Source organism: Colius striatus, chromosome 13, assembly GCF_028858725.1.
Source record: "Colius striatus isolate bColStr4 chromosome 13, bColStr4.1.hap1, whole genome shotgun sequence".
NCBI classification, from domain to species: Eukaryota; Metazoa; Chordata; class Aves; order Coliiformes; family Coliidae; genus Colius; species Colius striatus.
This window is the reverse complement of record NC_084771.1, coordinates 2,454,166-2,477,025: the sequence shown is the minus strand read 5'-3', so window position 1 is coordinate 2,477,025 and position 22,860 is coordinate 2,454,166. Positions and strand designations below refer to the sequence as shown.

At 54.9% G+C, this 22,860-nt stretch overlaps 2 protein-coding genes across 4 annotated transcripts; both read left to right on the top strand.

Annotated features, from left to right (window-relative positions):
• Positions 1 to 147: 147 nt before the first annotated feature.
• LOC133626650 (dynein axonemal assembly factor 6-like) lies at positions 148 to 10,745 on the top strand. 3 transcript variants are annotated; one of them, XM_062007087.1, is made up of 5 exons: positions 148 to 292; positions 711 to 819; positions 2,408 to 2,471; positions 3,885 to 3,990; positions 10,128 to 10,745. In XM_062007087.1, the coding sequence occupies exons 2-5, from the start codon at positions 730 to 732 to the stop codon at positions 10,174 to 10,176; spliced, it is 309 nt and encodes a 102-aa protein (XP_061863071.1). In that variant the 5' UTR covers positions 148 to 292; positions 711 to 729; the 3' UTR covers positions 10,177 to 10,745. The 3 variants fall into 3 exon arrangements, with proteins under 3 accessions (XP_061863071.1, XP_061863072.1, XP_061863070.1); XM_062007088.1 differs by lacking the exon at positions 10,128 to 10,745 and adding an exon at positions 8,075 to 8,402; XM_062007086.1 differs by lacking the exon at positions 10,128 to 10,745 and adding an exon at positions 6,370 to 6,552.
• On the top strand, positions 10,639 to 13,053 carry LOC133626636 (uncharacterized). The gene is made up of 5 exons (XM_062006989.1): positions 10,639 to 10,881; positions 11,149 to 11,325; positions 11,460 to 11,615; positions 11,753 to 11,970; positions 13,020 to 13,053. The coding sequence occupies exons 1-5, from the start codon at positions 10,639 to 10,641 to the stop codon at positions 13,051 to 13,053; spliced, it is 828 nt and encodes a 275-aa protein (XP_061862973.1).
• Positions 13,054 to 22,860: the final 9,807 nt, after the last annotated feature.

Here is a 22,860-nt window from a genome sequence, read left to right as displayed (position 1 = left end):
CCACTCCCGGGAAGCCCGGTCGGATTGGCTGGTGACGTCGAGGCGAGGCGCGAGGGGCGGCGGTTCCCCGTTGCCGTGGCGACGCGGACGCGGCGGCGGCTGGGCCGGGGCCTGGCGGCGGCTGGAGCGGCGCGGAGCGGGGCGCGGGGTCGAGAGCCGCGGCGTGTCCGTCCCCCCGCGGCTGGGCACACAACCCGTGCGCGAACGCCTGCCCGGGCCCTCGGGGGCAGCGCTGGGCCGAGGCGACCCGCTGCCCTCGCTGTGGCTGCGGTGGCTACAGATGCGTGTGGAGGTGGGGCCTGCTGTTAGCTCGGTGGCCGCTGTGAGGCTTGGGCTGCGATTGCAATAAGTGCTAAAGAGTCTATAAGCTGAGGCATTGGAAGGGGCTGCCCAGGGAGCTGCTGGAGTCACCGTCCCTGGAGGGGTTTCAGAGCTGGGTGGCTGTTGCACTGAGGGCAATGGGCTGGTGGGTGATGGGGCTGGGACAGAGGCTGCACCCCATGGGCTGAAAGATCCCTTCCAGCTGAGACCACTCTGTGATTCTAGGAAAGGTGGAGTATGTTCTGTTATATATGTTTTAACATCATGCATGTAAAAGTTTGGCTGAACTTTATCCTTTGTAGAACACCCAGTAGGAAAATTGTGCTTTCCAAGTTGTACAGGACACATTTTGTTCCTTCTTCACATGTCACTTGTTTTTTGGTGCATAGGTGAGTGGCAGGTATTGATATGGACAGTCTTTCCTCAGGCCCTTCTCTGCAGTTGCTTGCCAAGCTGCTTCATGATACTCAAGAAGATGATGATGATGATGAACATGTGGTGAGTCTTTCATCAGAAGTACTGCTTCTTTTACATGTTGTACCATGGCCTTATTAACTGAGGAGAAGTGAAGCTCTCTTTCCCAGAGTATGTGAACAGGAACTTTGAAGGTCTTGGACTGACTTGAAACACAGAAACACAGTGTCACAAGCTCTTGAGGGAGAGACTAGGAAGGTGCCCCAGGAAAACAAGGAGAGATTGTGACCACAAGATGGGAGGGAGATTTAGTTTTTCAGCTTGAAAGAAGTGAGAACTTGTACTTGAAAGAGCTTTAGATACTTTACACTTCCCCCTGCTTCTCCCTGAAGTCTGCTGGAGGTGAAGGCAATTGCAGCTGAATGCTGCATGTGGAGGGAAAAAAGTTGCTGCTCAACTTCTGAGTAAAGACTAAAATAGCCAGAGGCAGCCAAGTGAACTCATTCTGTGTGCCAGGCGTTGAAGGACTGTAGAGATAATTGGTCATTGAAGTACAATAGATATGTTGGTGATTGTAGAATAGGAAAGGGTGGGTAATCATTTGAAGGTGAGTGGTCTGAATCACTGATGAGAGAAGCATCTTTCCCTTCTCTATCCATTCACCTCAGGACTAGGTGAAAATCACAGCTTTTGGAAACCATGCAGCTGCTGCTTTTCTCAAGGCCTGCATGGGAGGAGTAGCCCAGGAGGGCCAGAGGTGCTGACAAACACAATGTAGAGGGCCTCTGTGAAGGCTCAGAGACTGCCAGGTCTCTTAAGAGTTTGAACAAGTCATGTTATGACATGGATAACAAAAACTGCAAACTCCTCAGTGTTCCTCTAATGCACTCAGCAAAGAGCCAGCTGGCTGCCCCAGCAGCTGTGGGCAAGTATTGGTAAAGATGGAAATGTTGGGCATCAAAGGGGTTCATATGCCTTGAAGTTTCCTTTCAGTAGGGGGTAGATGTGATCCTTCACACTCCAGCTACACTTTAGCTGCTTGCTGGCTGCCTTTTAAAAGTGGCATTATTGCTGTACATCTTTGCAGTCAACATCCTGATTTTGAAAGAATTTGTTTACATCTTATTAATGAAATGAGTGACACTTCAGAGACAGCAATGGCAAACTGCCACAAGGGATGGCAATTAAGTCTGAGTCAATCTGGGGAAATGGAAATCTTTATTTTGATTTAATTGAATGTTCTGTGCATGTGAGGCACTGTTATCAAACCAAAGGGATCTTCACATATAGAGGAATGCCTCACATAGGCCTATTAGCACTAAATTGATTCATAATTAGGGGGAAATGTTGTTGCCTCATATGACCTTGACTGTCAAAAGGAAACCTGTAGCACCCTCAGCTTCCTGGCAGGCAAAGCATGGAAGTTTTTGCCAGAGTGCTGTGGAAGCTAATGCTCAGAAAGCACAGCTGTCTGTAACACAGGGCTTTGGGGAGTACTGCTCAAACCCACTGGGGCAAGGTCACTTTCTGCTGGGTGAGTGTGACAAGGAAAGAAGGTTCAGTGGATCCTAGCAGGGATTTGTTTGACCTTATTTGGTATTTATTGACATAATTGTTACTGAGCTGGGCTCTATGTAGTTAATTGAAGCTGCATTTGCCTTTTTTTCCTCAGCCTCACTGTTCAGTTAATGCCATGACTCCTGGGACTATTGGACCAGGAAAGAGAGAGACCACTGGTAAGGAGGAGTGTCTGTGTGGTTTAATGTTCAGTGCCATGGTAGCAGACTGTAACAGCTGTAGTAAGTTACCAGTAATAGGGTTTGCTTGAGTCAGAGAGAGGTCATTGACCTCCAAGATGGAAACAGCATTACATTTTACACTGTAAAATTCTTCTGGTCCTGAAAGTTTAGCTGCAAAATAACCCCCACAAAAACACACAGAAAAGGTAACTCCAGATCACAGCAGCCTCCAGTGATGATGAGAAACAGAGTACAGAGCACAGCCTGGACATGGGCTGAGGGGAATCATAACTGAGCAGCCAAAAGCTCCACATGGAGATGTTAGTGCTCACTCAGAGCAAACAAGGAAGATGGACTTCTAGGTACTCACCTGAAGGGGTCTTCATGGAGTCGACTGTGTGGATTTGAGCCTATGCCTATGATGAGGAAAAGCTAGAGAGTGTGCTGTGAAGCACAGTTGTGCCATGCTCCCTCACTGAAGTGTCACAACCCTATTTAGACCACATCTAGAAACAAGAGCTTTGTTCAGTGCTGCCCTCAACAGTCCAAGAGACATTTTTCAGTTCCTGCACCTACTTCTTTGCCTGGAAACACTGGACAATTCCAGACTTTACCTGACCACAGGTGTTCTGGCACTATGTGGAAAAGCAGACTCTCAGACAGTGAGAACAGATATGTTCAGGCTTCCTAAACTGGTGTGAATCATACTCAGGAAAGAAAAGAAGACAAGTTTAGCCTTGGCACAGTAAATGTAAAGTTGTTCCTGGAGCTTAGTTATGAGCTGTAAGAAAGGCCAGCAAGGACTAGGATGACTGTAGCAGCAAAGGAACTGTTGCAAATATAACAAATAGAGTAGTTTTGCTTGGGATTCCAACAATAGCCAGAGATTCTTACTATAAAAACCTTCAAGCTGGAGATTTACCAGCTTACCTTTCCATGTAGGACAGGCATAAACTAGGGTATCCTGCCTGTGAGCTGTCATGTGTCTTCTGTACCTTATCTGGTCTGTGCTCAATAATTAAGGGGAAGAGCTGGATTTCTGTGTGAGAAAGGAGGTCCTTTTGTAAATGACTCTGCCCAGATAAAAATCTCATGTTGAGGGGCTTGGGGAGGATTAATATTTCACACTGCTACACTTCACCCATTTTTGAAGTGCTAGATATTTTATGCCTGAAAGGGGGATTTCCTTGACATGGAGGTTGGATAAAGCAGACTTAAAGGAAAGGAAAACATTCTGTCTTCCTTCTGCAAATTCTCATTCTGAGCTGAAGGAGACTGTGGGCATTAACTAGAATGCTTTTAGTACAAAGGCTTTTTTCTGAAGCCTAGGAAAAGCTGAAGTTTTCAGCAAACCTAAAGGATCAGAGACATTCCAGTCTATGACAGGATGATTTTTCTCATCACTTGCAGATACTTTCCAAGTGAAACCTGGAAATGATAAAACTATTTGGAATACAGAGGAAGTCCCAGAAGGATCTGAATTTGAGGATTCCTGGGACCCTAGAGAACAACCAGAGTAAGTGAGCTGAGACTACCTGTATTGGCTTTACAGGGCATTAGTGGAAACAGCAGTTAAACAGCATTGTTGTGGTTTAACCCCAGGCAGCAGCTATTACCCCACAGCTGCTCACTCACTCCTGATGGGATGGTGAGGAGAACCAAAAGCAAGTAAAGCTCATGGGTTGGGATAAGAACAGTTTAATAATGGAAATAAATAATAAAATATATCTGTTATTGTTACTATAATGAAAAGGAAGATGACAGGATCATGAAATAAAGCCCAAGAGAGACAAGTGGCGCCCAATGCAGTTGCTCAATGCCCACTGACCCATGCTCAGCCAGTCCCTGAGCTGTGACCTGTCTCTCCCAGCCAACTCCCTCCAGTTTATATACTGGCCATGACCTCATATGGTATGGAATATTCCTTTGATCAGTTTGGGTCAGCTGTCCTAGCTGTATCTCCTCCCAGTTTCTCATGTTCCTCCAACCTTCGCGATGGCAGGCCATGAGAAGCCAAAAAACAAAATCCTTGACTTAGGATAAGTGCTACTTAGCAACAACTAAACCTCAGTGTGTTATCAACACACTAAATCCAAACCACAGCCTGTGCAAGCTGCTAGGGAGAAAATTAACTCTGTCCCAGCTGAAATCAGGACAAACATCTACTGCATTTGAGTGAAGCAGCCATCTGAAAAGCTCGTGTCATGGAAGGAGAAAGGAAGGATATCAGTGTTGCATCTAAAGCAACATGTGAGAAGCAGTTTTAATGTCTCCCTTGCAAGCCCTCTGATCTCATAATATACAGTTGGTTTTTCTTATCATAAGATTACTTGTAGTGTCAGTATAAAGTGGGATTAGGAGGGGAAGCTGGCCAGCCAAATGACTTACAGGCCTTCAAGTCTGCCATTTGTGTGCAATACCTGTCTTTTCCCACTGTAACTGAGATACATTCATTTTTCATACTCATAAATTCATAAAGTGCTCCAACTTAACATTTGCATTTCAAAGAATTAAGTTCTTTAAGTGACAAATAGTACTCCAGGAAGGAAGGTTATATGCAGGCAGTTCTGAGCTTTCAGATCTTGTCATTCATTCTCAGTCTCTCAAGGGATAACCTAAAACCAGAGACTCTTCCCTCACTCCTAGAAAAACAACAACAAACGCATTCTTGAAACAGATACAACCAGGCATGTCATCTGTAGTTTGTAAGGGTCAAAAAGCCTTCAGGGTCAGACCATCATTGTGTCCTGATGCCGTATCCTGGAGTGCCACAGGCTGGAGCAGATGGACTGAAGCCCATGAGGCTGCACATTGTAAATTAGTTTGTAGTCCAGCATCCTCGTTTTCCTCTGCATCTAAGTCATGCCATGAAGTGCTTCATTTCCTGGGACTGGGACCTGAATTCAGACTCAGCTCAGCAAATGATTTGGCATTTACCTATAGCCTCACATATGGCTCTGCTTGAAACTGTCACCTGTGAGGTATAGAATCACTGAATGGGAAGGGTTGGAAGGGACCTTTAGAGATCATCCAGCCTAATCCCCCTGCAGAAGCAGGTTCACCTAGATCAGGTCACACAGGAACGTGTCCAGGTGGGTTTGAAGCCCTTCAGAGCAAGAGCCTCCACACCCTCCCTGGGCAGCCTGGGCCAGGGCTCCCTCACTCAAACACTCAAACAGTTTCTCCTTGTGTTTCAATGGAACTGTTTCTGTTGCAGCTTCATCCCATCACCCCTTGTCCTGGCACTGGATACAACAGAGAGAAAGTGCTGCCCCAAGCTCCTGACACCCACCAGTGAGAGATTTGGAGCTATGAATGAGATGCCCCCTCAGTCTCCTCTTCTCCAGCCTGAACAGCCCCAGGGCCCGCAGCCTTTCCTCACAAGGAAGATGCTCCAGTCCCCTGAGCATCTGGGTGGCCCTGCACTGGCCTCTCTGCAGCAGTTCCCTGTCCCTCTGCAGCTGGGGAGCCCACAACTGGGCACAGGACTCCAGCTGAGGCCTCAGCAGCTGTGGCAGAGCAGAGGGGGAGCAGAAGCTCCCTGGCCCTGCTGCCCACACTCTGCTGGATGCCCCCAGGCTGCTGTTGGCTTCTTGCCCACGAGGCCACGTTGCTGCTCATGGGCAGTTTCTTATCACCCAGCACTCCCAGGTCTGTCTCCTGGAGCTGCTCTCCAGCAGGTCATCCCCAGCCTGGCCTGGTGCAGGGGGTTGTTTCTCCCCAGCTGCAGGACTCTGCCCCTGCCCTTGGTGACCCTCAGCAGGTTCCTCTGTGCCCAACTCGCAGCCTGTCCAGCTCTCACTGCCTGGCAGCTCAGCCTCTGGGGAATCAGCCAGTGCTCCCAGTTTGGTACCAGCAGGGAACTCACTGAGGGTCCCTCTGTCCCCTCATCCAGGTGCTTGATGAAGATGTTGAACCAGACTGGCCCCAGAACCCATCCCTGTGGAACTCCACTGGCCACAGGCCTCCAACCTGACTCTGTGCCATTGATCAGCACCCTCTGGGCTCTGTCATTCAGCCAGTTCTCCATCCACCTCACCTCCACTCATCCAGCCCACACTGCCTGAGCTTTCTGATGAGGGTGTTGTGGGAGACAATGCCCAGAGCCTTGCTGAACTCAAGGCAGATGACATCTGCTGCTCCCCTTAAACTAACCAGCCGATTATGTCCTGGTAGAAGGCATCAGGTTGGTCACACAGGATTTCCCCTTGGTGATCGATGTTGACTCCCCCTGGCAACCATTTGATCCTTCATATGTTTAGTGGTGACATTCAGGATGAGTTGTTGCATCACCTTTCCAGGGATGGAGGTCAGGCTGACCAGCCTGTGGTTTCCTGGCTCATCCTTCCAGCCCTTGTTGCAGCCTGCAGTGACATTGGCCTGTCTCCAGCCCTCAGGCACCTCGCCTGTGCTCCATGATTGATCAAAAATGATGGAGAGAGGCTCAGCAATCACATCAGCTGCTCCCTCAGCACTCTCGGATGCATCCCGTCAGGACCCATTGACTTATGAGCCTCAAGCTTGGCCAGCAAATCTTTAACTTCTTCCTCTTCCACCCAGGCCAAGTGCTCTGCTGTCCAGGCCATCCTACTGTCCTTGCTGGACTGGGCTTCTCGAGGGCTGGCCTTGTCTGTACAGACTGTAGCAAAGAAGGCATTCAGTAGTTCGGCCTCTGCATCCCCTGTCACCAGGGCACCCTCTGTGTTCAGCAGTGGGCCCACGGCGCCCCTCATCTTCCTTTTGCTGTTGATGTCATGACAAACACCTTCTTGCTTTGCTTTACTTTCTTGGCCAGGTTGAATTCTAGAAGGGCTTTGGCCTTCTTGGTGGCACCCCTGCATGCTCTGGCAATGTTGTGTACTCTTCCCAAGAAGCCAGGCCCCGTTTCCACCTCTCAGAGATGGCTGCTTTCGGCCTGAGCTGTCCCAGCAGATCCTTGCTCACCCATGGAGGCCTCCAGCCTCCGTTCCTACATGTGGGGACACACTGATCCTGGGCTTGGAGGAAGTGGTGCTTGAAGCATAGAATTCAACTATTTCATGGCCAAAGCCTCTCATTGCCCCTCCCAGGACTCGTTTTGAGGGTGCAAAACCTTAGATTTCAAAACCATCACTACCTAATCACTACACTAACCTAATCACTACCTAACCATCACTACACAAACCCTAATTTCAGAGTTCACAGCCTCAAGTTTAATTCCAAAGCCAAGTGCCCCCCATGATGCCATCCCCCTTGCCCCTTCCTGTGACTCCACGATGCCATCTCCCCTTCCTGTGCCCCCCATGATGCCACCCCCCTTCCCGTGCCCCCCATGATGCCATCCCCCTTGCCCCTTCCTGTGACTCCATGATGCCATCTCCCCTTCCTGTGCCCCCCATGATGCCACCCCCCTTCCCGTGCCCCCCATGATGCCACCCCCCTTCCCGTGCCCCACACTGGGCGGCAGCTCAGAACGGGGCCCTTTGTGACGTCACCCCCAGCGCAGGGCCTTTGGCAGCAGCCGCCTGCCCCAGCCAGTGTCTGTTGAGACAGCCATGGGGCAGGTCAGGAGCAGGGAGCTGAGGAGCGCCCTGAGCCACCGCAGCTTCTCTTTGACACAGTCCCTGACAAGCTCCGAGAGACGAGGCGCCTTGCAAAGGCTTCGCCATTCCCGCCCTGACCGCATTCGTGTGCCCTCCCCGAGCGTGCCGACAGTCGCCAGCTCCTCGAAGGGAGCTGGGAAGGAGGATGGGGCTCCCGGCGCTACGAAAAAGAAAAGGGTGACATGGGACGAAACCCTGGTGTATGAGATGGGTTCTGACTCATCGGAAGAGGGTGAGTGAGGGGCTTCAGCATCGCAGCCTCTGTCTCCGAGAGCCCCGGTGTCGTGAAGAATCCACGCCAGAGATGTTCCCCAAGGACTGTGTCCCGTGGTTGTCATTTTCTCATCATCCTCCTCCCTTTTTGCTTTTGTTCCGTTCTGTTTCATGTTGGTAGCAGAATAAACTTTCCTCCTTTCCTCTCTCAGTCAAGCACTGGAGCCTGTTTTGCCGGGAACCGTAACGGGCAGCCAGCCCTCCCTGCCCTTGTCTCCATCCACAACAACCTTGCTTCTCTTCCTCCTCCCTTTTCACTCCCTTCCCAGCTGCTCTCTGGGAAGAGGGGCCTCAGATGCCCTGCAGGTGCTTTGGAAGACAAATGACTCCCAAACACTGTTTCTCAGGGTACAGCAGAGGCCAGGAATGGAGCAGCTCAGCACACTCAGAGGCCATGGGAAGGACACCTTGTAACTGGGCTGGTTGTTCCAGCTTTAAAGAAAACACACAGTTTTTCAGGTAGCCACGTTTCAGAAGAGAATTTCACTTCAGCAAGGCTCAGAAGGGCCAGAAGTGCTGCCACCACCGACTGTGGTGAGAGCTCTGCTCTGATGGAGCTTCTGCTCCCCCTCTGCTCTGCCACATGTGCTGAGGCCTCAGCTGGAGTCCTGTGCCCAGTTGTGGGCTCCCCAGCTGCAGAGGGACAGGGAACTGCTGCAGAGAGGCCAGTGCAGGGCCACCCAGATGCTCAGGGGACTGGAGCATCTTCCTTGTGAGGAAAGGCTGCGGGCCCTGGGGCTGTTCAGGCTGGAGAAGAGGAGACTGAGGGGGCAGGTCATTCATAGCTCCAAATCTCTCACTGGTGGGTGTCAGGAGCTTGGGGCAGCACTTTCTCTCTGTTGTATCCAGTGGCAGGACAAGGGGTGATGGGATGAAGCTGCAACACAAACAGTTCCATTGAAACACAAGGGAAAACTGTTTGAGTGTTTGAGTGAGGGAGCCCTGGCCCAGGCTGCCCAGGGAGGGTGTGGAGGCTCCTGCTCTGGAGCTCTTCAAGACTCTCCTGGACACGTTCCTGTGTGACCTGTTCTCGGTGGGACCTGCCTGACTCTTTACAACCTGTGTGCAGTTCACCCCCAAGGAAATCTCACTTTCCTTGCTGATGTGGATTGAAGAGGAGGCAAAAGCTGGCAGTAGCTTTTTTCAGACAGGCCATCACAAGATCAGTTTTGTTCTCAGCTGCAGCACAAAGCTCTTGCCTCATGTGTCACTGAGAACTGAGACAATGAGATGATTCTTTTCCCCTTGTGGATATCATTTTCTGCCAAATGTTTTCTCCAGTTCAAACCCAACTCTAAAGCTCGCTGCTTTGGGTTGTTTTCCTTTTTTATTGAGGTTTTTCTAAGCAGAATTTGTTAGTGCTGGGGCAGGGGCATCTGTAGAAATAAGCCACTGAAAGTGAGCCAGCTGAGACTGAAGCTGCTGGAGAATCGTTGTGCAATTGGCACGTGGCTGAGGGAAGACAGAGGACTGCTGCTGGGTGTCTGTAAAATCATTGTCTTACTAAGACTTGCCAATGAAACCTCTTTCCTTCTGATACAAGAAACTGTAGTCCAGGTGATTGATATCCTGCTAATTGATTGGAGATGTTGAGCTGTGAAGCTGCAGCTGCTAAAGATATTTACTGGAACAAGTCTGAGTAATTCCAGTACCAAGGGGGGGGTCTAAAGTCAGTCTCTGCCAAACGGGAGCTTTTGAGTCCTACTTTGTCATGCTGCTGTACTGCAATACCCAAGCTACCCAGCAGTGTCTAATAAGAGCTGCTGATGAGCTACAAGATTGATTCCTTTCCATGCAGGCAAACAAGAAATGTCAAGCAGCACGTGGTGAAAAGGAGACAATGGTGATGGAAAACGTCCGAGGGGAGAAGCAGCCCCCGACCTCTGAGAGGAAAAGGAGATACTGGAGAGTGAGAGATGCAAAGCAAGGAATAGCAAAGTGTGCTGATAAAGTCAGCCAGCTCTCTCGGGAAAAGGAACGCTGCAGCAGCTCTACGAAACAGAGGTACTTGTGAAACAAAGGTGCTCTGCTGTGTGACCTGAGCGAAGGATGGAAAGCAGCATCAGAAGAACCGCACTGCTGGTTTGCTGCCGGGCTCAGTGGCAGAGGCCTGTTTTCACTTGAGGCTGCTGCAGAGCTGTGACAGCCCCTCTTCTCCAAGGGAAGGGGAGGAAGCTACTGAGTTCTCACTGTCATCTTTTGGAAGTTCCTTTTCATATTTCCCTGGCAATAGCAAATGATGGGAAACAACAGGAGCTTTTTCTGCCAAAACTGAAGAGACTGCTTGTTGCAGACACCTGGTTTGTGAGATGGCCCTTGGAGATTCCCAAATGGTGGGGATCCCCAAGAAACCTGTCCCTGGAGATGCCCACCAACGCTCCCCCAGCCATGACCCTGCGTCCTGGAAGTTTCAGCTCCTGGCCTGTCCTGAGGTGAGGGCATTAGACGAACATGTCCTGCAGCTGGCACCGAGGTACCTGCGGAGCGAGTGCAGCCAGATGCAGTGGCTGATGCTCAATGCCCTCATCACCACCTGCAACGAGCCCTCGAAGGTAGGCAGGAGGCAGCCGTCCAGAGCCGTGCTGGGGGCGTGGGGCTGGGTGAGGGGAGCTGGGGGACATGCAGCTGGGGCTTGGCTGTGCTTTGGGAGCTCTGGCAGCTCCTGCCAGCCCTCCTGCCTCCCTGCTGGCCTCCCCAAGTCCCTTGTGGCAGGCCTTTGGCTTCTGGCTCCCGAGGCAGCAGCATGGGGTTGAAGCACTGGAGTGATTTTGGCAGTGCAGCTTTTCACGGCTTCACCACAAGCATCGTGTTGCACACAGGCCAAAAGCATGTGGATCCTGCAGGAAAGCCTCCTGGAGCTACTGCAGGACCTAGATGACGAGGTGGTCGAAACGAACCTCTCCTTGCTCAAAATGATGCTCCAGGCTGCCAACAGCCCAGTTTGCAGCACCCTCGTTCTGGAGCTGACTGGGAGGCTCCAGCCACTCTTTCACCACGTAAGGCTTTGTGCCCCCCACCACAGGCACTGGCTGCTGCCAGGAACCTTTGTGCTCTGTGCATTTTCAGAGCCATGCCCAGGTGGGCCTGCAGCAGCTGGTGCTGAGCTCTTGTCCTCTTTCTTTTCCACCAGACCACCAGCAGTGTGCAGCTGCTCTCCCTTGAGCTCTTCCAACGTCTGATGCAGTCTGTCAACAAAAAGGAAAGACAGCCGATGAAGACACGGGTGTATGAGAACGTGATCGAACTGCTCTGCCTCCTGCATGCCGAGAGCCCGGAGGTGGCAGAGGTGAGGATCTCTGACCTGCCCATGTCGCCGCGGGAGGTCCCCAGGGCCAGGAACGGCCATGAGCTTTGCCCGGGTGAGAGGACGCCCGTCCTGTGCCCTGGGCAGCGGTAGCATCTCCCTGCTCTGTGTGTCTGCAGGCCTCTCGGGTAACCCTGCTTGGAGCTGCCGCCTTCCTGAAGAAGAGGAGGCTCAGAAAGCTCCTGGAGAAGAGGAAGACATTGGAAGTGGGCAATGTCCCCTGTCCGTCTGCAGCTGTCAGGGTGCGGCAGCAGAGCCGCGCACTATGTGCAGCAGGCAGCGCGGTGCCTTTGGAGCCATCAGCAGCCCATACGAGAGGCGGCCGTCAGGTTCCTGGGTGAGACACAGCCCCTGTCCCTCCCTGCCCCGCTGCAGCTCGGCCCCAGCCCCGGCCAGGGAGAGCAGAGAGAGATGTCAGGAGCCCGGGGGGTATTCAGCACCTTCCGGCTGATGCCGTTGGGCCCGGCTCCCTCTGGGCTGTGGGAACAGCTGGGGGTTGCCCTGGCAGGAGGGGTTCCTGGGGTGAACACAGGCTCTGATCTCAGCTCTGTTCCTCTCTGTTGCAGCCCTTGAAAACCTGCCAGAAGACACCATCTCGTCAGTAGCAAACCTGGCAGCTCAAACGCAGTGCACCCTGAGAGATGCAGAGAGAGCAGCTCCCTCCAGACTCAGCCTGCGAGAGTGGCTCCGCAGGGCCTGGAGCAGACGGCCTTCTCTCTGGGCCCGTCGCTGACCGGGCAGCTGCAGCTCTGAGCGGGGCCCATGCCAGGGGCTATTCCATGAGCTCCTCCCTGTGCTCCATGGCAAACCTTGGACCTACCAGCAGTTTTCTTTTGCATCGTTGCTCAGTAGTTTAGACACCGAGTTTAGCACTTGGGTTTCTTCCAGTTTGTGTACGTTTGATTTTCTGGCTTTCTTCACCCTGTGAGAACCATTTTCTACAGCTGGAAACTCTTTGTTACCCTTCGTGTCAACAAACCTGGATTTGTTCCGTGTTGTTTGAGGGACGCAAAGTGCTTTGGTAAAAACAATAAAGCTCCGTCATCAAACCTTAACCAGTGCTCCCCATGTCTGGCCTGTCACGTTTCAAGCAGTAGCTCAAGAAGTCCCAGGGACGGACAGAGTTCTTCAAACAGCATGACAGAACCAAATATTTGTAGGTACAAATATGACTTGGACCAGCCAGCTTGAATAAAGATGGTGGGGACAAGTTAATGCAGCTGGCAAGCTACTTCCAACTATCAGAAACAGGTGCTGCAAGTTAATCAGTTGGGCCCTGGGTGATCACATGGGCAGAAGCAGCATATAAGGAAGTAGCCAGCCAAGGAAGGGTGGCTTTGAGTCCCTCTGTTGGTTGCACTGTGTTGGCTGTGTATGTGTCTGCAGGTGCATTACCCAGCCTCTCTACATCTTTGAATGAATATTGCTTGCACCGTTACAACAGGAAGGTGTCCAAGTGGGTTTGGAAACCTCCCAAGAAGGAGCCTCCACACCCTCCCTGGGCAGCCTGGGCCAGGGCTCCCTCACCTCAACAGGAAAGAAGCTTTTCCTTAAGGGGAATTGTTTGTGTTACAGCTTTTGTTCTATACCCCCTGTCCTGTCACTGGACACTACAGGAAAAACCCTCCCTGCTGCCTCCTCTCCTTGGCATGCAGCTTTCAGCACTTGTAAGTATTAACGAGGTCCCCCCTCAGTCTCCTCCAAGCTGAACTGTCCAAAGTCCAGCAGCCTTTCCTCACAAGGAAGATGCTCCAGTCCCCTGAGCATCTGGGTGTCCCTGCACTGGCCTCTCTGCAGCAGTTCCCTGTCCCTCTGCAGCTGGGGAGCCCACAACTGGGCACAGGACTCCAGCTGAGGCCTCAGCACATGTGGCAGAGCAGAGGGGGAGCAGAAGCTCCCTGGCCCTGCTGCCCACACTCTGCTGGATGCCCCCAGGCTGCCATTAGCTTCTTGCCCACGAGGCCACGTTGCTGCTCACGTGCCGCAAAGTTTTTGGCTCTTGGCCTTAATAAACCTGCAGAGCTCAGCCAGTGCAACCCCCCTGCCAGAGCAGCACCACCTAGAGCAGGGCACTCAGGAACTCCTCCAGCTGGGTTGGAATGTCTCCAGAGAAGGAGCCTCCACAGCCCATCTGGGCAGCCCCTGCCAGTGCTCCCTCACCTCAACAGGGAACAACTTTGTCCTTGTGTCTCTTTGGAAGCTCTTCAGTTCCAGCTTGTTGCCCCTTGTCCTGTCACTGGCCATCCCTGAGCACAGCCTGGCTCCAGCCTCCTCACACCCACCCTTGATGCATCTGTAACCATTCCTGAGCTCACCCCTCAGGCTCCTCTCCTCCAAAACCCAGTTGTTGGCTGGTCACCAGTGTGTTCCCCAGGGCTCAGTGCTGGGCCCTGTTCTGTTTAACACCCTTCTCAATGATCTGGATGAGGGGATTGATGCTCCCTCGGTAAATTTGCCAGGTAGAGTCAGGACCCTGAACTTTAAGAGAGTGGATGAGATCCCCTGGGAAACTGCCCTGAGGGACAAAGGAGGTGAGCAGAGCTGGGAGCTTCTGAAGGACAGTTTTTTGAGCCCAAGAGCTCCCTGCCGTGCCCAGGCCCCATGTGAGTGACTGCAGGCAGCCCTGCTGTGGGCTCTGCCAGGGCCTGCACTGGGAGAGGGAGCAGGCAGGGCTGAGCATCCCGCTGGTACAGGCACTGAGCCCTGAAGGAGGCTGAAGCTGGTCACATCTCAAAGAGCAGTTCTCAGCTGGCCTGTGCTCGGGGGCCAGGGCTGGAAGTGGCTGGTCTAAGGGTCTGGAAGTGGTGTCAGGGGACAGGTTCTCCTGTCTGTTCAAGCAACAACCAGCTGGGCTGCATCTGGGAAGTCACAAATCACGTTTGAGGGCACTTGTGGGCATGGAGATGTTCTACAGGGCCCAAGAATCTCTTGCATGTGTTCTCCTGTGGGGCTCAGGGATGCTGCCAGTCCTGCAAAGGCTTCAGCAGAGCTCTTGTCCTCCACACAAAGGCGGGAAGCACTTGGTTGGGGTTTTTAATACGAAGTACATAGGTGTCGTGGTTTGGCCCAGCCAGCACAGAGGCACCACGACAGCCTCTCGCTCGGTGCCCCCATCCACCCCCACCCTCGTCAGGATGGCAGAGGCCCCAGAGAAAAGGGAGGAGGAAGAGAAGCAAGGTTGTTGTGGATGGAGACAAGGGCAGGGAGGGCTGGCTGCCCGTTACGGTTCCCGGCAAAACAGGCTCCAGTGCTCGACTGAGAGAGGAAAGGAGGAAAGTTTATTCTGCTACCAACATGAAACAGAACGGAACAAAAGCAAAAAGGGAGCAGGATGATGAGAAAATGACAACCACGGGACACAGTCCTTGGGGAACATCTCTGGCGTGGATTCTTCACACCTCCTCTCTTTCCTCACTGACCTTGGAGTCCGCGTGGTTGTTTCTCTCACTCTTCCCACTCCTTGCATCGCCAGCAGACAGAGAAGAAGGAGGGACAGGAGGAGGAAGAAACAGGAAGAACCGTCATTTTCCAGCTTCTCCAAAAGTGATGGTGGAGGCGGCTCATTGGCTCAGCCCCAGCAGTGGGGCTGGCTCAGAGCTGGGCAGGGTTTCCAGCGACTTCTTACAGGAGCCATCTTTACAGCCCCTTCCCCCTTCCCAGAAACGGCTGTCATGTCAAACCCTGACCACAAAACATCAAACTCAGTCACTTTCCCCAGCAGAGACGTACCGGCGCTTGGCTTGGAAGAACCAGCAGCACTTGGCAAACAAGCTCCGCAGCGAGCGCTGCTGCCTTACAGACAGCAGGATCAAGCGGGTCTGAATGGCCAGGCAGCAGATGGAGGGCTCGGGGTCTGTCTGCAGGGCCTGGAGGGCTGTGGCAGAAGGAGAAAGGGCCGGGATGAACCCCCGTGGCTTGTGTATGGCCGCCCCGGGCAGCCCCTCCAGACCCTGCCGGCCCCACGCGGCTCTCGCCCTGGCAGCAGGAGCACGTGGCACCAGGGCATGTGCTGGGAGCTGCTGCTCAGGAAGGCCTCAGAGCTCCCAAGCCTCTCCTCTGCCCTGCCAGCGTTTCCCTGGGGCAGAGCAAGGAAGGGCCGTCCCAGCCCCAGCCGTACTCACCGCAGTGGATCTCTCTCAGCCTCTCCTCGCTCCTGTCCCTGGAGAATCGCGCAGCAACCCCTGAGCAGAGAGCCCCGTCAGAGCTGCTGCCGCCCAGCACGTCCCCAGCTGCCCCTCGCTGCCGGCAGCAGCGGGGCCGGGCTGCCAGGAGAGGGGCTCTGGGGGCTGCAACTCACCCACAAACCTGATGGCCGCCGCTCGCACGCTGCCCTGCGAGTCCTGGAGGTACCGCAGGCTCTGCTGCAGGTACATGTCAGCTCTTCGCCTGTCCTTCCTCACCTGGAGAGAGTAAGAGGCTGGGATGGACCCTCCACTGCCGGCCAGAGCAGTCCCTTCTCCCGCTGATCCCCTTCCCAGCCCGGGCACGGCCATCTCCCCAGCAGAGGCCTGTGGGGCCGAGGTACGGAGCCGCAGGCAGAGGCGGCTCTGGGGTGCCAAGACCCCTCTGCCCATCTGTCCGGGCTGCCAAAAGGACTGGGGTCTCCTCCAGCGGCCTGCGGGGTGGGGAGGGGAGCGTGGCTGGAGAAGAGCCCCTGGGGCCTCTGTGCTGGAGGGCTCCAGGCTGCGGGCCCGGGCCTTTGTCCTCACCAGGCACTCTGGGATCCTCCACGAGTCCTCGGAGCCGATGAAGCGCGTGGGCTTTTTGCACCGCAGGACGTCCATCACAGCCAGGAGGGTGTGCTGAGCCACCTGCAGAGCAGCAGAGGATGGGAACTGGCATCACGGCTTGGGGAAGGAGAGCCGGCGTCCCGCTCCTCTTGGCCAGGCGGCCTGCTGTTCCCAGCCCCGTATGGGGAGAGGCAGAGCCCGAGCGGGGGGCAGTGCCCGGGGCAGGGACATGGGGCAGCCAGCACCGCAGCTGCCTGGTGCTGCCGGCCAGCAGCAGCGAGATCCCGGAGAGCTGAGGGGCCGTCCCAGAGACACTGGGGCGGGCCGGAGCCAGCGGCACCTGCCAGGGGCACGTCCAGGGGCCTTTAGGCCACTAAAGGCCTGGGCTGCTCTGGGCAGATGGACCCCACCGGCCGCACCCCTGGGGAAATCAGGAAAGCCCATGGGGTGCATTCAGGCCCCGGGTGGCCACGGGCAGTGGCTGCTGAGAGCTGCTGCGCCAGGGCAGGCAGGGTGGGCAACGTCCGTGCCAGCTGCCAGCAGCCCCCACCCATGAGCCTCGGCCACCCCCGGGGTCTCTTCTCCCCCTTCCCCGCATCGCCGGCCCGCTTTGCAATCTGTACCTCGGCCACGCTCTCACAATGGTCGCTGCTGCGGAAGTAGAGCGGGACCAGCGCCCTCCTCAAATGGCTCTTCATCTTCTTCATGTCCTGGCGCTCCACAGTCCCCACCAGCTCTTGGAAGAAGCTGATGGAGAGCTGCCGCAGCTGGAGGCACTCCTGGCAGAGAGGAGGGCAGGGCAGGATGAGCAGAAGCACGAGGGAGGCCGATGGGAGGGGAGATGCTCTGGGCTCAGCTCCCACAGAGGCCTTACGTCGTCAAAGAGCGGCAGCAGCGGCTCCAAGAGCTGGACGGCGATGCAGCTGGCGAGCTGTCCCTCCAGGTGAAACATCACGTTCTGCAGGACAGCCAGGGCCCGAGCCCTCACCTCCATGTTGGCATCCTGCAGCGTCTCTGCAATATCTGGCAGCAGGAACACCATTTCTTTTGCCTGGGTGAAGCAGAGATTTCCTGTGAGGCGGGGCAAAGACCACCCACCCTGGCCAACGTGCTCTGGCCGCTGAGCACCAGGCTCCCCCCGGCTCCCGGCACAGGAGTCGCTGCAGCGGGCTCCTGGCTGGTGGTGGCCGTGGCAGGCAGAGGAGCAGGGCCAGGGGAGGGCAGCAGAGACTCCCTGTGCGCTGCTCAGCCGCTGCTTTGTCCAACCACCCCAGCGGGGCAGATGGCTGGGGAACCCTGACCCTGGAAAGCTCCCCAGGCACCCACCAGCCCCGTCCACGGCAGGAAGGGCGCTTGGAGCCGTCCCCCCGCCTCCTGACCCCCAGCCAGGGCTAAACCTCCGTGTGGGCCAACGTGGCTCCACTCGACACCTCGCTCACCGTCTGATGTCTCCGTGAGAGGGCGCGGAGACCCGTGAGCACCAACACGCGGTTCTCCCTCATCTCTGGGCTCCTCAGGTACTTCTGGAGCAGCTGCAGGAGGTCAGTGCTCTTCCCTTCAGCGTCGAACTCTTGCACCTGAGACAAAGAGACAAAGTGGTGAGAGAGGGGCAGAGCCTGTGGGGCTCCTGCTTCCCACGGGCAGCTCGGAGCAGGGTCCCGGGGCAGCCCTGCCCGCGCAGGACCGCACGGCAGCTTTGCCCACTCCTCCTGCCCTCTGACCATCAGCAGCCTCTTGTCCTCAGCCAGGGCTGGTTCCTTACCATCTGCTTCACGTCCTTGGTCTGCTGCTCCTCAGGGCCCAGCTGCCGGTTCCAATCGTCAGCGACATCCAGCAGCTTGTGGAAGAAGTCCGGCAGTGCCACGTCCTGGAGCAGCAGCGTCTCCCACATGGCCAGGCCGGCGCTGCCAAGTCCAGAGCATTTGGTCAGCGGGGCTGTCACGCAGCCCTGGCCCTGCCCAAGGCCCCTGGCCCGTGGGCAAGCAGGAGAAGGCTGAGGGGAGGGGGTTCCCCGTGGGGCAGGGAGGAGCGTGGTGGCTGGCAAGTGTGCAGGGGCGGTGGGCCCTGCTCCTCGGGGCTGGGGGGGCTGATACCTGTCAGACAGTGGGATTTGGCTGGACATGCTGTCAACCAGCGCCATGGGGTTGCTGTGGGCCAGCGGGACAATCAGGCCCATCAGGCTCCGCCGGGCTGCCAGTTTGCTGGTGTTCTCCAAGCTCTTGTGGATGGAGCTGACGACGTCTGACACCTGGAGGGGACACGGACTGTCTGGAGCGCGGCCCTTTCCTCAGCTGCCCCTTCCCACCCCTCTCGGAGAGGCAAGGCAAGGCAAAAGCAGGAGCAAAGGCCTCGAGGGCAGGGCAGCTCAGCCAGAGGCTACTTACATCGCCCATCCAGGGGTCAGGCTCGCTCATGGCCTCGTTCAGCACCCTCCTGGCCCACTGCTTGTCTTTCCGGCTGGTGTCCTGCATGGCTTCGATGGCCACCAAGACGGACCTTCTCTTCCGCCAACGCACTACAGAACCTAGCAGAGGAGGAAGAGCAGGGAGGGCTGTAGAGCAGAGCTGCGGGCAGGAGTGGGCAGAGGAAGGAGCTCTGCCCTTTGTCCCCATGCCCCCTTCCTGGGCACAGCCTCCCTGGGTGTCGTGGTTTGGCATGATAGCTTCTTCTCGTAAGGGGGAAGGGGCTGTAAAGATGGCTCCTGTGAGAAGTTGCTCGCAACTCTCCCCAGCTCTGAGCCAGACCCACTGCCGGGGCTGAGCCAATGAGCCACCTCCACCATCACTTTTGAAGAAGAAGCCGGAAGAGGAGGTTTCTTCCTCCATCTTCCTCCATCTTCTTCCTTCTCTGCCTTTTCTTTTCGGGCTGGTGGTGGTGCAAGGATGGGAACAGCAAGAGAAACAACCACGTGGACTCCAAGGTCAGTGATGAAAGAGAGGAGGAGGCCGTGTCCCAAGGAAGGGACCCAATATCCACAGCTGTAACTGTGGGGAGGAACCCACGACAAAGCAGCTCATTCAGCTTATGCCCAGAAGAGGCCTTATCCCGAGAGAGGGACCCTGCAACTGCAGAAACTGCAACCGTGGTGAAGAATCCACGCCTGAGATATTCCCCAAGGACTGTCCCCCGTGTGAGGGACCCTGTATGGGCGGAAGCCGCAGCTGCTGGGAACAACCCCCACCAGAGAAGTTGGTTCAGGACTGTGTCCCGGGGGAGGAACCCCGTGTTGGAGCAGGGGAAGGATGCCAGGAGTTGTCCTCATCTGAGCAGAGAGAAGTGGCAGAGCCCATCTGTGAGAGACTGACCACATCCCCCAGTCCCTGCCTCCCTGAGCTGCTGAGGGGGGAGGAGGTAGAGATATGGGGAGCAGTGAGCTGGGCCCGGGAAGAAAGGAGGGATGGGGGAGGGAGATCTTAAAGTGCTGGTTGTGATTTTCTCATCATCCTACTCCCTTTTTGCTTTAATTCCATTCTGTTTCTTGTAGGATAAACTTTCCTGCTTTCCTCTCTCAGTCGAGTGCTGGAGTCTGTCTTACCCTTTAACCCTAACTGACAGCGAGCCCTCCCTGCCCTTGTCTCAATCCACAACAACCTTGCGATGCTGGAGCCCCTCACTCACCATCTTCCGATGAGTCAGAACCCATCGCATACACCAGGGTTTCGTCCCATGTCACGCGGTGCTTGAGTTTCTTTTTCGTAGCGCCGGGAGCCCCATCCTCCTTCCCAGCTCCCTTCGAGGAGCTGGCGACTGTCGGCACGCTCGGGGAGGGCACACGAATGCGGTCAGGGCGGGAATGGCGAAGCCTTTGCAAGGCGCCTCGTCTCTCGGAGATTGTCAGGGACTGTGTCAAAGAGAAGCTGCGCTGGCTCAGGGCGCTCCTCAGCTCCCTGCTCCTGACCTGCCCCATGGCTGTCTCAACAGACACTGGCTGGGGCAGGCGGCTGCTGCCAAAGGCCCTGCGCTGGGGGTGACGTCACAAAGGGCCCCGTTCTGAGCTGCCGCCCAGTGTGGGGCACGGGAAGGGGGGATGGCATCATGGGGGGCACGGGAAGGGGGGATGGCATCATGTGGGGCACGGGAAGGGGGATGGCATCATGGGCGGCACGGGAAGGGGGGTGGAATCATGGGGGGTGTTGAGGAGTGGTTAAGGGAGAATGGACATGGATCCCAGAGTATAATGTTAGGCCTGATGGGGCAAGGCAATCTGAGTTCTAGTTATATGAATTTAATGCACAATCAAGACCAGAGTCAGAGCCATGGTTAAAGCAGTTGCTGTCACGCAGACAGCAGGCCGCTTTCTGTTCCTTCAAGGTCGGGCTGTTTTCAGCTAACGAGGTAACAGCCCAAGGTGGAAAACAACTACGGGGGAAAAACAAGATGGGAAAATGTGAGGGAGCTTGCTTATTGCTGAAACCTCAAGTAGGATGAACACAAGAATGTAATCTATTAGCTGCTGTTGCTGAGCTAGTTTTGAAGCTGCTGTGCATATAAGTTAGAGCCTGCTCTCAATAAAGAAGAAGATTTCTGCTATCACTCACATTGAGTAGGACTGATTTCTTCCCACCCAGCTGAGAATAGGACCCTGGGTTGATCGCCGCATGAAGTAGGCTTCGAGCCTGGGTTTTTCAGACTTAGCGTCTGGTTTCAGGCCTTTGTGCCTGGGTTTCAGGCTTCGTGCCTGGGTTTCAGGCTTCGTGCCTGGGTTTCAGGCCTTCGTGCCTGGGTTTCAGGCTTTGTGCCTGGGTTTCAGGCCTCTGTGCCTGGGTTTCAGGCTTCGTGCCTGGGTTTCAGGCTTCGTGCCTGGGTTTCAGGCTTCGAGCCTGGGTTTTTCAGGCCAAGAGCCGAAAACTTCGCGGCATATGGCGCCCGAACAGGGACCTTTCACTGGGTGTTACTGGGTAAAGAGCCTGCCTGCGGGGAGCTGAGACTTGAAAATCCAGAGGCAGAGGCAGTCGTCGGAGGAAGCCTGCCGGATCCCAAGCAGAGGTTGCTGTACCCGGGGGAGTGACTACAGGTTGCGGTGAGACGAGGATCCGACAACATGGATGAGGAGGCAGCACTCTCACTTTTACATCGCTTTTTAGAAAAGCAGGGGGTGGACTTTAAACTGACCGATTTGTCTGGTCTACTTGTACATAGTAATTGTAAAGGCTTTTTTAAAGACTCTGAGAAATATTTTGATGAGAAGGAGTGGAGAGCATATGGGACTTATCTTTGGGACTTGGTTATAGATGAAGAGAAAACTGCTCGGAAACTGATGAAACCGTGGAGCGAAGTAATTAACTGTTTGAAAAAGTATAAGTTGGAAAAGGATTTGACCGCTGCTGTAACTCAGCGGCTTGATATGCCTGAGACTGCAGCCGAGCCAACAGCTGGACTGTTTGGTATCAGGACTAATTATGTCTCACCTCCCTTTTCTGGTGAGTGGCGAGAAATTGGAAACCTTCTCTGGGAAGCCACTATTAGTGGTGATAAGGACAATAGTAAGATCAGTAAAAATTTAGGTCTCGTTTGGAGAGACGTGATAAATACTTTAAAAGAAATGCAAGCAGAACAGCGTGTGGCCATGGCTGCAGCCCAGGCGTTGACTGTTGCACCGAGGCTGAAGGAGACAGACAAGGGAACGGACAGGTTCCTGCAGGAAGTATTAAAGAAACTGGAGCGACAAGAGACCATGGAAACACAGCCTGTGGCCACTGAAAGCCAGCCCGGTGCCGCCCGGCGCTGAGCGGGGCGTGCTGAGAGAAAAAAACAAAAAACCAAAACAAAACAAAAGTTCTTCTCTACACAAGAGTTTTTACAAAGTCAGAGAGGCGAAGGGGCTTCGGAGCAGAGCCCCCGCGAGAGAGCTACTCCCCATTCAGAGCCCAACCCGCCGAGTTACCCCTGGGACGACTCGCAGGGCAATGCCGAGCGGGCGGAGTCGGGCGGGGGTGCGGCGCAGGATGATCAGAGGAGAGTGGGGGAGCGCGACCCCGTGTTAGGCTGGGCACCATCGGGCACGAGAGGGGAGACAAAGAAAACACGGGAGAGCGTAATACCGACTGCGCCGCCGGGGCCGGGGCCGGCACGGAGTGAGCCAGACCCCCCCCGCCCCTTCCATCCGCAGCCGCCGCCGCGCAGCCGCTTCCCGCGCCCGGTCGGTGTCTCCGGAGCCCCCCCACACACACCGCGCTGACATCAGCCCTCGCGAACCGCTGGGCTCGTCCTTTCCATCCTCAATCCCTTGCCTCAACGAGTGTAAAAACTGCTGGTCGTGATGTTATGCATTTTGCTGTAAATGTGATGATGAATATTGGTTTTCTTACAGTGGAAACTTTCTAAGGTGTTTTAGGTGTCAGGAACAGAACATTTGACATTGAGAAGCTAAAAGGTGGTTTGTGTTTTAGACTCATTGGTGAAAGATTTTTTTTTTTATCAGAAGTAAAAAAAAAAAAGGATTTTGTCACACTGTTGATGCTTCAAATGATTGTGGTAAATGGTTTTAGGCAATTTCA